This window comes from Mus pahari, chromosome 13, assembly GCF_900095145.1.
Source record: "Mus pahari chromosome 13, PAHARI_EIJ_v1.1, whole genome shotgun sequence".
In the NCBI taxonomy this organism is placed as follows: Eukaryota; Metazoa; Chordata; class Mammalia; order Rodentia; family Muridae; genus Mus; species Mus pahari.
The window spans coordinates 76733354-76747599 of record NC_034602.1 but is presented as its reverse complement, the minus strand read 5'-3'; the positions used below and the strand labels follow the sequence as shown (position 1 = coordinate 76747599).

General features: G+C 32.8%; 1 protein-coding gene across 3 annotated transcripts in view; it reads right to left on the bottom strand.

Annotated features, from left to right (window-relative positions):
* LOC110330741 (alpha-S2-casein-like B) overlaps window positions 1–11883 on the bottom strand; it is a 17601-nt gene extending 5718 nt beyond the window's left edge. Inside the window, exons 1-9 of one of the 3 annotated variants that reach the window (XM_021211032.1) lie at window positions 11845–11883; window positions 10012–10074; window positions 6459–6485; window positions 5865–5888; window positions 5744–5785; window positions 4618–4650; window positions 3282–3305; window positions 1096–1119; window positions 967–996 (exon numbers count right to left, since the gene is read on the bottom strand). In XM_021211032.1, the coding sequence (XP_021066691.1) occupies window positions 967–996; window positions 1096–1119; window positions 3282–3305; window positions 4618–4650; window positions 5744–5785; window positions 5865–5888; window positions 6459–6485; window positions 10012–10062 (255 nt within the window). In that variant the 5' untranslated portion in view covers window positions 10063–10074; window positions 11845–11883. Of the gene's footprint in view, window positions 1–951; window positions 997–1095; window positions 1120–3281; window positions 3306–4617; window positions 4651–5743; window positions 5786–5864; window positions 5889–6458; window positions 6486–10011; window positions 10075–11844 lie in introns of all 3 variants that reach the window. The other 2 variants (XM_021211031.1, XM_021211034.1) reach the window with 2 other exon arrangements.
* Between the last annotated feature and the right edge of the window lie 2363 nt (window positions 11884–14246).

Genomic DNA, 14246 nt, shown 5'->3' with positions numbered 1-14246 from the left:
AGAGAGAGAGAGAGAGAGAGAGAGAGAGAGAGAGAGAGAGAGAGAGAGAGAGTCATAAACATACAGACACACACACAAATGCGCATAGCACACACACAAACACAGATACATCCATATCACACACACACATACACACACATACACACACACACACACAGAATTCCATAGAATCAAGTACCATGCTCAGTAGGCAGTCCATTAAGAAAATGTACCAGCAGGTGGCCAATTAGTGGGAACATTTTGTCAGTTGACATTCCCTCTTCCCAAACGACTCTAGTTTATATAAAGTTGACATAAAACTAGGCAATGTACATGCTAATGTGTAAGCAAGTTTTCAGACACTGTATAATAATAAATATAGTGTGAGTATATTAGTAGATGAATATTGACCAAGAGATGGTGAACAACTGACTTTTTAGAGCTACTGTGCTGGATTAAAGATACAAAAATTTTGACCTATTCTACTAGTGAATTAAGAATTTACATTAGCAACAACAAATTTCAATTGAAGTTGAAATGAAGTTAGCCCCTCATTCAAATGATTTGATGTTCTATACTCTTTCCAAATCTGTCCCATTTATTATTTTTCTCTAAAAAGAAAAAAATTCAATTGTGGCACATTCTAATTTTGGAAATGAGGGTCCTCATAAATTCCAACTTAGTGATTTTTGGATGTTGGAAGGAATAAAATATGCATGTACCTCCTTATTAAAAATTGGTACATCCTTAACTTAAAAATAGGTCAATATCCTTAACTTTTGGAGTGTGAACACAGAATAATACAATTATATATCTCATCAGGACCTTCACATCTATTCATAATGTTTAAATCTGAGCTACCCCATTTCACAATCTCAGGTTTTAAAAAATGCTGACTGAGTGGAAAGTAGATAAAACACACATTCATTTAAGACACATCTTGTTAATAAAGCAGTGAAAGACAAATATTACCTCTCTGGCACTTACACTCATGTCCATCATTTTCTGGTTGTATTGCTACAAAATAAATAACATTTATTATTCCAAATACATGTATGAAGAGAGAAAACAAAACAAAATTATTTTCCTAATTATAGAGGATATAATTTGACTTACTTGCTGGGAAATGATGTCAGATACCTTTAAAATAAAGTAATATGTTTATAAGGATAAAGCTAGGTCATCGTTACTTAGCATTTAAATGTCTCTATCATTCCTGACACATGGGAGTCTTTGAGTGATTTCACTTTCTATGGATCTGGATAAGAGTTTGTCATCCAGAGTGACCCACTGGTCCCCTCTCATACTGCTTATAACACTCTACCCAAGTACTATATTCCCTGGTATAACTTGGGATGTATTTATACATGTCTTTATCACAGAGGAAATGATACTAGGATTTTCGGCAGTTGTTACTTGATATTGCTATTACTAACAATTATTGTATTGAGACTATGCAGTGAGTTTGTTTAAAACTAAATTTCCCTTTTTTCTTGTTTTATTGAAAACAGATTTTTCCCTTTATATAATATATCCCAATAACAGTTTCTCTTCCCCACTATTTCTTCCTCTCAGTTTCACTACTGTCCATCTTTCTAAACTACAATGTGGTAGTTTCTTTAAGAAAGACAAGGAGAAAAGACTGAATTAGAAGTTGTATGTCCCGTTTTTATTTTTTTCAACAGGGTCTCAAGGTCTTAGGAGAAAAAAAACACACATTTAATTTCTTTGACTCCAGGCACCAACACTCTTAGAAATTTTTTAATCACTTTGATTATGTCTGTTACCACACATATAGCAATTCGCTTAATTGAATTACATTGCAATAAGACCTTTAAGTCTGACTTGATAGGTTCCTTTTAGAGGTTATGGATTAACAGTCAAATAGCCTCTTTCTTCTGGATAATTTTCATTTTTATCAGAGATGAAAGAAAATGGATTGTACAAAATACATACACACACATATTTGCATTTATTTAGGTATTCGGAGCACATGCATCTGTGTGTGTATGTATGTAGTTTGGCACATGTATGCCACAGAGCCTATCTGAAGTGTGGAGGTCAGAGAATAGTTTACAGGAGTTTGTTCCTTCATTCCTCCATTTTAGTCTAGAGACTTGAACTCAGGCTGCCAGACTTGTCAGCAAGCAGCTCTATCCTGGAAGCCACATAGCTGATGCATACATAGGTCTTTATAATTTCCCAGAGCCATTATTAGATGAATTCATAGTTTCATTAGCAGTGCTTTGAAGAGAGAATACTATTGGAGTAGTTTTGACAAATTATAAAAATGGCTTTTACAACAGTTAGACATTTTTGTAAAAGAGAGTTCTCATTTGGAGTTTTTCATTTTTAACCTTTCAAGGACAAATATTTTGACACTTAAGATTTTGGAACAAATGTCTGTTGTATGGGGAACAATGAAATGCACAATGTTTTATGCACTTTAAATATTTGCCTTCCAGTATAATCCTTCAGAGCAATACACATTGCGTTGTCAGTTGAGAAAACTGTGTTATTGGAACGTGAGTTGGAATTAAATTAGCAAATGTCAAGACTGACCTTAGCCTTTGCCCATGGCACTGTTCTCCAGATCATAGGATGGCTGAGGTCAGTAAACCCTTTTGATTGCCAATCTATTGAGATATCTGTCTGCTATGTTACTAGAAATAGGTTAATGAGCAATGATGTAATTTGTGGTGGTATTACAAAGTCAATGGAATGATATTTAGTACACACAAACAGCAAAAATAAATACGTCAAGTTGTATACATGTATTTTTATATACATGTATACACATATATGTATATAACAATAATAATCAAAGAAAAAACTATCAATGTGATAGTTTGGGGGCCGTGGGAAGGGCTGGAGGGAGGAAAAGGAAAGGGGAAAGTGTTATAATTCTATTTCAATTAAAATATATTAAAAATATCCACATGGAGTTGGCAACTTCTTGGCTGGAAATCAGAACAAAGAAAATAGATAAACTGTATTACTGCCTACAGATTTGAGGAACTAATTATGTCATTGAGATGACATTAGTTGTGAGAACACACTCAAAAGAAAAATGTAACTGATTCTCCTGAAGTTATAACTTGTCTGAGGAATTTAGTGTTTTTCTTCCATAGAGATCTCAGCTTTGTGATGAGTAGCTTGTTATAAGATACACAAAACACCAAGCCACTACCAATTTATATTGCTTTTATATTTAATATTGCTAAACATTACAATTTGAAATTATTTATTTTATATTTATTATAATTATTTTAAATTATGTCACTTGAAAGAAAATTACTTACCTTTATGGGAGCTTCAACAGATTCCTTAAGAAAGAAGCATAACATTACTTATATGGTTTCACCCTAAAGTCAAACTAATGTATTAGAGAAAACTAATGATTGATCCAAATCATTACTAATTAGCAATTATATCATTTATTGAAAATTTCATAAATTAACTTAATTAAAACATTATCAGGAACATAAATATTAATGCCTAAGGTTAAGAGGCACATGACACAGAAGATCACATAACACAAGTCTGATGGTATGCATGCCATAAGAAACTGGTGTCTGCACTTCTGAGAGCAGGGTCAAATGAGCTCATCGGTATCCAGCAGGGCAGTGTTCCTTCTAAATGCAGAGATTTATAGCTAAGAGCGTCCATGCCTCTGTCCTTTGTTTCCCAGATCACTTTTCTAGTCACGTTTATCACTTTGATATTCCTAGCATATAAGTGACCCATGACCTCCTAGCTCAAATCCTCACTACCTCCCATTGTACAAAAAAAAAAAAAAAAATCTTCAAAGTATAAAATGCAACAGCAAAACAGTGTGGGTGCTAAGAAGTGAGAGCTGCATCACTGTGCCAATGTCAGAGGTTTCTAAGGAAACTTTGGAAGGCAATGGCAGGCTCTTGAATTGACACTTGTTAGATTTAAGCTGTACTTTATATCATGTTAGATACTTGGTCTCTTTAAGTGCACTAAGCAGGAATCACTGGATGCTATGCAGATGGCCACCTTCAGTCCTCACACAATGACAATATGTTTTAGTGAGGGCTTCACCGAAGTCTACTTGAAGAAAAATCTGCTCTTTTTGGACATACCTACTTATTGATGTTAAAGCTGAAACTTAGATGAAACTTTAGAAGCTTCCTTGAGAAAAAAAATGATAGTCCAAATCTGGTAATCCCAAATCACTACATACTGGGCTGAAATGTCCTTAGAAAACCCAGTACTAGGAATAAGAAGTATATGCCTATTAAGATTTTATACAAATAAAACAAAGTCTGGAAACCACATGAAATGTTCACTATTATTTCTAAACTGTTAAAACTTATTTTAGGGAACTGTAATATTGTCTACACAATCATTAGTACAAGGTTGGGGAATTAAAACATAAACAGGTTAATTGACTGAATCTCCTTTGGTAAAAGGGATTTAAATGACTCAAAGAAACAAGAACCAATTTGGGTGAATACTTTTAAAGTGAGGGGGGGGAAATTCTATGCCTTAAAAATAAATTATTACTCATATATTAAATGTAAAGCTTTATATATATCTTCAGTATGACACAAAGATTGTATTATTGAATGTAATAGTAAAAATTAAAACTTTTAAGTAAACAAAACTTACCATTTGGGGAATGTGAATGTTCTCTACAGTTTCCTTAAATGAAAAAAGAAAAACAACATGACCTATTTTTTTCTACAGCATTGGCACGAAGCATTTCCCCCTGTATATACAAGGAAAATTACTCCTTTCATAAAGTAAGAATCAAATGGATTTCCACTACTTCAGGAGTTTTGTCAATTTATGTATGAAAACCAGAAGGTGCATTGGATATAAGCTTGAGCAGAAAGAAATTCTTCCTGCTCATTCATTGTATCTCCAGGGTCACGGAAAGCCATTCTTAATACAAGTTGTTAGATAATGAACAGGTACTTGAGATTAATTCAGACAACATATTCATAATTTATTTTCAACTTATTTGACATTATTTGCTTTATGCTTACTAGAAAAAAATATAGCACTAGGGTCACCAATAGGTTTTTGGCAACAAATTTATAATGTATACTTATGAGTATATTGATTTAAATTTAAATGAGTGTATTAAAAAGAAAATGTTATGCATTAATCTAAAAGAAAAATCTACATAAGAAAAGAGAAGGGTGGAAGAATATAGAAATTTAGGATTTTAAAATGAGGACACTAACTCCTGAATGCTTTAGAACCAGTAGAATCTGTGATTGTGAATATATTGTGTTCCACTGTAGTACAGTTTTCAAATAAATGGGTGTAATTAGAATGTTATTCTTTATAAATGATTTTGGTTTATAAATTTGGTTGTCTTGATATTTAATTATTTTTTAATTTTCAGATTAATTTTAATTTGACTCAAAGAAAAGCATTTCTTATGTGCTTTAAATGTTATATTCTGAAGAGGGAAAAAATGAATTTTGATATGTTTCTTTCTGTACTGAATTGTGACAGCTTTTGGTATCATGAACCAGCAAAGCTCTGGATCTGAGTTGCTAAGAAATTTAGATACTTTCTGTTTTAAAGACAGGGCTAAACATGGTTCACAAATCCCTTCCTGGGACTTCTCCAAAGTAGGCTACGAAATTTCTGTAAACAATTAAAATATACCTTTTCACAATTACAAATAGAATACTCATTTTTTTTTGTTGAGAGAAAATGATATAGTTTCATAGAAACAACTATTTGTCAAAATTAATAAATTAAAATAATCAAGTTTTACCTGACTGGGAAAAGAGACCACATCCATATTCTGTCTAAAGTTCTACAAAATAAAATTTGATTTTACAATTTTGATAAAATGAAAGGTTAAAATATATTTAGTTTACAAAGTAAAGACTTACTTCTTGAGAGTTCTCCATGGACTCCTTAGAAAGAAAGAAAAAAAAAAGCTATTTACCTCATGAAAATTTGCATTACCTACAAAGTTTCGATCCATATCAATCAGTCAATGAGTAGGTAATACATTTGTCTGAATTTAAGAGCAAAGTTGATAAAATTTCGCTCTCCATAGAATGATCCTATCATATTTCAAATAACCAATTCACTTTTTACTGTATTGAAACAAAAAGCTTTCAAGCATCAAAATACACAACAATTAAAAAATTATATATTTGTCCTGAACATTTCCCAATGTCTTCCTAGATTTTGTCTCCTGACATTTTCTTCTGCTTTTATTTTTTGAAATTAAAATATAATTACATCCTTTTCTCCTTTCCCTTTCTATCCTCAAATCTTCCCCTGTGACATCTCTTCCTATGCTCTTTCTCAATTTCCTGGCCATTGGCTTCTTTTTATTTAATTATTGTTAGGAAATTTACATTTAGTATGAATCCAAATAAGCTTTCAGGGTCTATATTCCAGCCACTCACACCCTATTACGTGTACATCATACGCATACTAAGTGAAACTATTTTGTATTTGTTAAGATGTCTTACCTCACTGGAGATATATTGCTCCATCCTCTATAAAAACACAAAAACCAAATACAAATTTTACTTTCATGGCTTTTTCATAATATGAAATTATCTTGCCATTTTGTAAAGGGATATGAGGCATTTTGGGAAACTGTTTATTTTTCTTTTAAAAGCAACAACAGTTTTAAAGTGCTGATGGTTACTGTAGTACTGGAAACCTCTAAGCAATTTAACACATTAGGCATGTACTTAAATTTATGGGACACAAATATATCTTACTTTCATTCTTTAGAAATTTGGTAAAAGACACAAGAATTTGGAGGGAGGTATGTTGGGGGTGTTTAATATAGGGAAAGTTGTAGAGGAAAATGGGAACTAGACATGATTATATTTCATATATATGTTATAGAATTTTTAATGGTGAGACCTGATAAAATGACTCATCAGATAAACATACGTGCTGCCAAGTCTGACAATAAGCATTCATTCCTGAGAATAGCATAGTAAAAGAAGAAAATAGATTCCCACAAGTCGTTTGATTTATATAGGTACAACATGGTATATATGCACACATGCACCACAGATCCCATAAATACTCAAAGAAATAAATGTAAGTATTTTTTGGTTAAGAGAAATATTATTGGAAAGTCATGCAACAACAAAAATGAACAAACCATAACATTATTCTTTTGGTTTTTGTTTTTTGTTCTTTTGTGAGACAGGGTTTCTCTGTGTAGTCCTGGCTGCCCTGGAACTTACTCTGTAGACCAGGCTGGCCTCAAACTCAGAAATCCGCCTGCCTCTGCCTCCCAAGTACTGAGATTAAAGGCATGCACCACCACACCCGGCTCCATGACATTATTCTTAAATAAAAATAATAGATTGGTAATATTCGTGTAATCACAAAGCAGATTAAGGATCATGTTGTCATCAGTTCCCCTCAAAGGGTCTCTTCTTGTCACTCACTCTTACAAATTCTCTTGGTCACTTTCTTTTGCTGTAACCAAACAACCTGGCATGGAACATGCATAAAAGAAAGCAACTAATTTGGGCTTACAGTTATAAAGATTCAAAAATCCATGATGGTAGAACAGAGAGTGGCAGTAGCCACAGCTGAATACTTAAACCTTGATACAGAAGTAGGAGGTAGAGAGAGAAAGCATAGAGTCTTTTGAAACCTCACAAGCCACCACCAATGACAAATCTCCAGTAAAATCTCATCTCCTAATCCTTCCTAAATAGACCTATGAAATGAGAGCCAACTGTTCAAATATATGAATTTATGGGACCTTGTTCAGACCATCATGTAAGTTAATGACTAGTCTCACTTTAAAAACCCAAAATAGATTGCTCTAGTTTTGAGATACAAAATACAAATACTATCCGCAAATAGAATAATGGCATAATATTTGGGTGGTTCTTCAGTGTAACAGCTGCATTATTATTGCATGTTATTGTAGTTGGATCAATATTATTACTTTAGATTGCATTATATGAGAGTATGTATAAAACCCAGAAATTAGACATGTGTTTAGTAGAACATATAACACACACATAAACACATATATTATTTTATGTATACTATACTATGGTGTTGAAGACAACACACACACCCACAACTCATTTAACATGGAGAGGTCAAGCTGGTGACTACATAGAAATTTCACTTCTGTGTTCTACTATTTTCTAGTGTCTTTGAAATGGGAAGGTACTCTGCAGGCTACCAAAGGAGAAACATAAAACCAACCCAGGCACAAAAAATTTGCTCTATAATCATTCTGCTTTTGATCTATGCTAGGGCAATGACATCACAAAGCTTGTGGGAATAAACAACGAATGTCTGATCTCACTTAAGATCCATGAAATGGAACCCAGATCTGACACTGCTTGGAAGACAAAAAATAGAGACTAGATAGCAAAGGGAACTAAAGTAGAACCAAATACTGCCAGTCTTAGAAGCAAAAGGAGAGAGAAAGAGAGAGAGAGAGAGAGAGAGAGAGAGAGAGAGAGAGAGAGAGAGAGAGAGAGAGAGAGAGAGAGAGAGAGAGAGAGAGAGAGAATCACAGAGACTAAAAAAAGCAAGCACAGGACCTATGTGGGTTTACACCAGGACCTCTAAGTAAATATTATAATATTATTGCTTTTAGTCCAGTGTTTTTAATGAGACTCTTGAGTGTTTGAATGAGATATTTCCTGATTCTTGTGCCTTCTTTTGGGCTCTTCTGTTTATGAGAACTTTAGTTGAATAACATTTTTACACTGTTATTCTGGGTTTTTGCACTATTAAGAAAAATATTTTCAGATGAATTATTGTCATGGCTTAGTAAAATTCTCAGTTTTATGAATGGTTCTGTTTTAAGTGTTTATCATATCACAGTTTAAAATATGATATATGCATATCTACATCACAGAATCTTAAAAAAACTTTATTATAACAACGTTCTATATGATCTCTTTTAGTTTTTATTAACCATCAAAGTTAACATGGGGCAAGTGTTTGCCTATTATTAAAAACTGTCATGTAAACTCAACTGTATATTTTAATTTTTTTTTTAAAGATTTATTTATTTATTATATGTAAGTACACTGTAGCTGTCTTCAGACACTCCAGAAGAGGGAATCAGATCTTGTTACGGATGGTTGTGAGCCACCATGTGGTTGCTGGGATTTGAACTCGGGACCTTTGGAAGAGCAGTCGGGTGCTCTTACCCACTGAGCCATCTCACCAGCCCATATTTTAATTTCAAACAGTATAAAATTTAGTAGCCTGCTAAACAAACCACTCTAATTTCACTTGAAGGAAGTTCTTCTGTTTAAAGGAATATTGAGAACTGTGAGTGCCAAGGAGAAAGGAAACACATGAAGACTAAAGAGGGAAGTTTGAAAAAATTATCTTCTAATCCCTTAACTTGAACTCTTCCCTAACATCTCCCTTAGTGACCTTCAGGTATAAGAGGTAAACAAAAAATGGTACTTAATCTTTATGAGCAGAGCATTGTAGACACAAATTAAGAAATGATGTCCCTGCGAGGAGGGAAGTGAGCAAAAGGGATGGAAACCGTGAACAAAATCAGAGTATATAAGCACCTTCAAAAACATATCACATGATGTACCCATGACTGAGTTTATCATTTATGACATGAATATTGCTGTAATATATCCACTAGATTGGAGGAATTGCCTTGAATTATGATATTTGGAAAGTAATGTACAAAGTCCCCACCCCCAGCATTGCTTGTCTATTTAATTTAGATTCTGAACCATGGTAAGTCAAGGACAGTGACTTGTATTTGCTTTAGTTGAATTTTTCATTTTTAACTATGTCTTTCTTGTGATTTAAAAATATCAGATTAATGAAAACAATTTATTGTTAAATTAAAGCAGGTATAGAATAAAATCTCCATAAACTTGTAAGTATATGGTTCATAAAAATTATGCCCACCTTAATGTCTCGTATGAAACATGGCTAATTACAGGTTCAAATGACCATGTACATGTTCCTATCTGTGCAAGATGCTCATTCTTCATCTATGTATATGAGACTAGAATGTCTTAATTTTCTCATGGTACTTACCTGCTTTGCAAGAGCAACAGCCAAAAGGCAAGTAAGAATGATGAACTTCATGATTAATGAGGTCTGTCAAACAGAAAGCCAATAATTTTCTTTCTTTAATATCAAATATTCTTTGCTGGTTGTAATTTACTTCATCTTTATCTCCTCTAACTGAGGAAGGAGACTGGAGGTTGGCTAAAGCAGATTAATTTGGATATCATGTATATACATGTGACAAGTTCTTCATAAAGAGGGCATAATATGAAATTTTCACTTCTGAGATAAGGAATGTCCTTCCAGCTACAATAAGCTAAGAGTATTTATCAATTTATTCATGTTTGCTACCATATTTCAGGAGGCTTTCATGGGCCCAAAGTTACAAAATTATATATAGTATCTATATTATATATCTATAGTAGAAATATCATCTATTAGGACAAATTTTAATTTTTTAAATATGTATATGTGATTGTGACATCAGAGTATGCACTCATGAGTGCAGGTTGTGCTAGGCCAGTAGATGGCACTAGTATGAGTCAACTGCCATGTGTTAGGGTCCTGGACTCTGTTCTACAATGAAAGTATAAGGAGTGCTCTCCATTGTTGAGTTATCTTCTCAGCCCCCAAACACATTCTTTACTATTAATTTTCAATCTTGGGAGAACAGAAAAACCAATAAACAGAAAGAACTCGTAGATAAAAGACTCCCCTATGTCACATTGCTAGGTTTCTAAACCTCATCACAGGGTGTCTAAGCCACCTCAATCAGTCTGGCTCCTTAACGGGAGGATATAATACTGTGTTAGGCATCAAGATCCCAGGTTCAAGAAAGCCAACTAATATGGTGCCCTTCATTTCACACATCAAGATAATGACAGACCTTGCAACAGTTCTAAGATTCCTTCAACTCAATTGTCTCTATCCTAAGATTACATACAACAAGATATCAAAATAAATAAACAGCAACAAAACCTGCAAAATGAAATGAAGTCATTATTAGTCTTTATTGGTGTAAGATCATACCTTGTTTATATTCTACAAAAATTAAATTATTTTAAAGGGCATGAATTTTTTAAAACAGTAGTAACAATGCCAATGACATAACTATAGATATTCAGGAAGTATGTATATGAAAGCATTTTTCTATATAAAGAAAAATACTTGTAATGGATAAATTTATGATTATTTTTCTACCCCACTAAACTGCTGGTTTGTTTAATTTTCTGGAAAAAAAACATATTTTTTCATGTGATATTTATTTCCAGAGCATTTTATTCTGAGATATAATAATTATTTCCTCTAAATATTCATTTGTAAAAAAACAAATGGTCAAATCAATTTTTGAACATATTTTATTTTACTTGGATAAAGTAAATTGGAGTTGAACAAATATTGAGTCTTAAAGAACTGTTTTCTAGTTAAATGTTTTTAAAATGTTAATAACAGAAACATAAATCGATGTCATTAATTTAATAAGCAGCTATTCTATCCAAGCATAGAGATAAGTGTAAGACACTAGTGGATAAATATTGATTCCTGGGTACAAAACATCAAATACACAGTGCCCTGGATTTCTAAAACCCTCATTTTGGTGACCTCACTTTTGAACTAAGACTTAGATTCTTGTTGTGAGGAGCTGTGCAGTTAATCATCTCTAGTGTCTCTAGTGTCCGTACAGTCGTTCATTCTACCGACACCAAAAGAAGACAAATTGTTAGATGTTGTTAGTTAAAAATATATAATCTCAAAGAACTTTAAGATACTGGGCATTAGTTTCTTTACAGTTTCTTGGCATAATATTTTGTTTTACAATATTTTTTCGTATATAGATGAGTGAAAATATGTAAAGGTTACCTTGCTTCCTAAGTTGAAGACAAGCTGTCCAGGCAATGAGAGACCTGGGATGAGTTATCCATCCCTATTTAAACCCCTTTTTCTATCTGAGATGGCAATTGTGTGGTTTAAAATAACTTTAGAGGGACTTGTATTCTTAGAAGTCACGATAATTAGAATTACTTGCCATTCATTTGTATCGCTTATTCCTGGGAGTTCTTCCTCTTTGGATGATTTAGAACATGATAACAAGAAATGAGGATGTCATGACTATGACATCAATGTTATGCTTATCTGTGCTCTGTGCTTGAGCAGCTCAGCTTGCCTTGTACTGGCTGCATCATTCAGTTGATGGGCTTTCCCCTGAAGGTGCTTTAATGTCTCTGTATATTCAAAGTGTTCATAGACATTTATATTCTTTATGGTTCCTAAATTGTATATTCTAAAATATAAGTTTAGACTAAAATGTTTCCCTCATGTTAGCTAATTCCATATTGTCAACATTTATTGGAGATATTTTATAGCTTTACAATAAATTTAAACTGTTAAGATATTACTTCTGAGTACTGTTACAACTATAGTAGACTTTTGCCCAGATGATGAAAATTTTAACTGTTGGGATAAAGTGCTAACTTCCATGCATCTATAAATACTGGCAAACGTATAATTTTAGAAACCTAAGGCTTTTGGTTAGCTGAAGAATTAATACTTAAGCTCTAGCATTTTAACAATGCTGGTAATTTTGTGTAGAAATCTGAATATCATTTACAATAAACAAAACTGCACTTTAAAACCATGAAAACCACCAATAGGTTTTAGATCTTCTTATCATTATTGTGATTGTAAAATCTATTTGTCAACAGTTTCTTAAATATTTTCTTACAATAAAACAGAGGTAACAGTTGATTATGTAGAGCTAAAGTATATTTTGTGGGTTTTGTACTATCTAGAATTCAAATATTTATTATATAAAGCCACAAAAAATTCTTCCTATTAATTTTTCCTCATATATATATATATATATATATATATATATATATATATATATATATAATAACCTTAGAGGGACTTGTATTCTTAGAAGTAACGATGATTAGAATCACTTGCCTTTCGGATTGTATCACTTATGCCTGGGAGATCTTCCACTTAGGATGATTTAGAACATGATAACAATATATCAAGTTCTTCACATTTGTAATCACAAATCTGGTATCACTAACTAATTTGCAAATATGATTAAAATATTTATTTTATAGATTGAATGGATAGTTTTTATTGCTCAACAAATGCCAGGAATTATTCTAATCATTTTTAATAAAATGATTTTAAAAGCCTATAGTTAACATAATAAAGGAAAGAAAACACTACCAGTTATAAATAAAATGCTTAGAAAGGATAAATTCATTGGCACATAAATAAACAGGACAAGAAAAAGAATTGTTAGCATATGAGAAGCCTGGTGTTATTTCAGTGGATGTGTGTAGACCTACTTCAAGTTTTCAAGTGCATGTTTTAACAGTTAATATCTTACAGAGATGATATTTTTGCAGTTCATTGAGAAAGCTATAAGCGAAAATATTCTCATAAAATGCAAGCAAGACATGCATGCCAATTATTGAGCTAGAGACAGTTGTGTTGGTTATATTAGGAAGATTAATATTTGATTATTGAAAATGGACCAATTGTAAATACTTGGAAGTGTGCATTAAGTTCCAAGTCTGAGTGGAAGTAGTTTTTGGAAAGAAAATGCCACAGTGAATTAATGCATGTTATAGAGAGTGAGTTGTAGTATACATATCTAACTGATATTGAAATTTGTTATTGCATTATTTTATATTAAACTTAAATTTTGATATATTATGAAACCTGTGAATACAATCTTTGTTTGAAAATCAAAAAGGTTGTTCTGATTAACTCCTGCCTTTGTAAGAACTAGAGGATCAGTAATTTTTTTTTCAAGACAGGGTTTCTCTGTGTAGCCCTGGCTGTCCTGGAACTCACTTTGTAGACCAGGCTGGCCTCGAACGCAGAAATCCGCCTGCCTCTGCTGGGATTAAAGGTGTGCGCCACCACACCCGGCTAAGGATCAGTATTTTAATGAATGTTCAGTTCAAAGAGAGCAAAATTCAAGAGGAAAAAAAATCTGTACTTTTTTATATAATAGGATTATGCTTCTTGTCTAAGGGAATACTTATTTAGTGATATATTATAATAATATTTCTTTTTTTCCAATTTTTATTAGGTATTTACTTCATTTACATTTTAAATGCTATCCCCAAAGTCCCCTATAACCCCCTCCAATGCTCCCTACCCACCCACTCCCCCTTCTTGGCCCTGGTGTTCCCCTGTACTGGGGCATATAAAGTTTGCAAGACCAAGGGGCCTCTCTTCCCAATGATGGCTGACTAGACCATCTTCTGCTA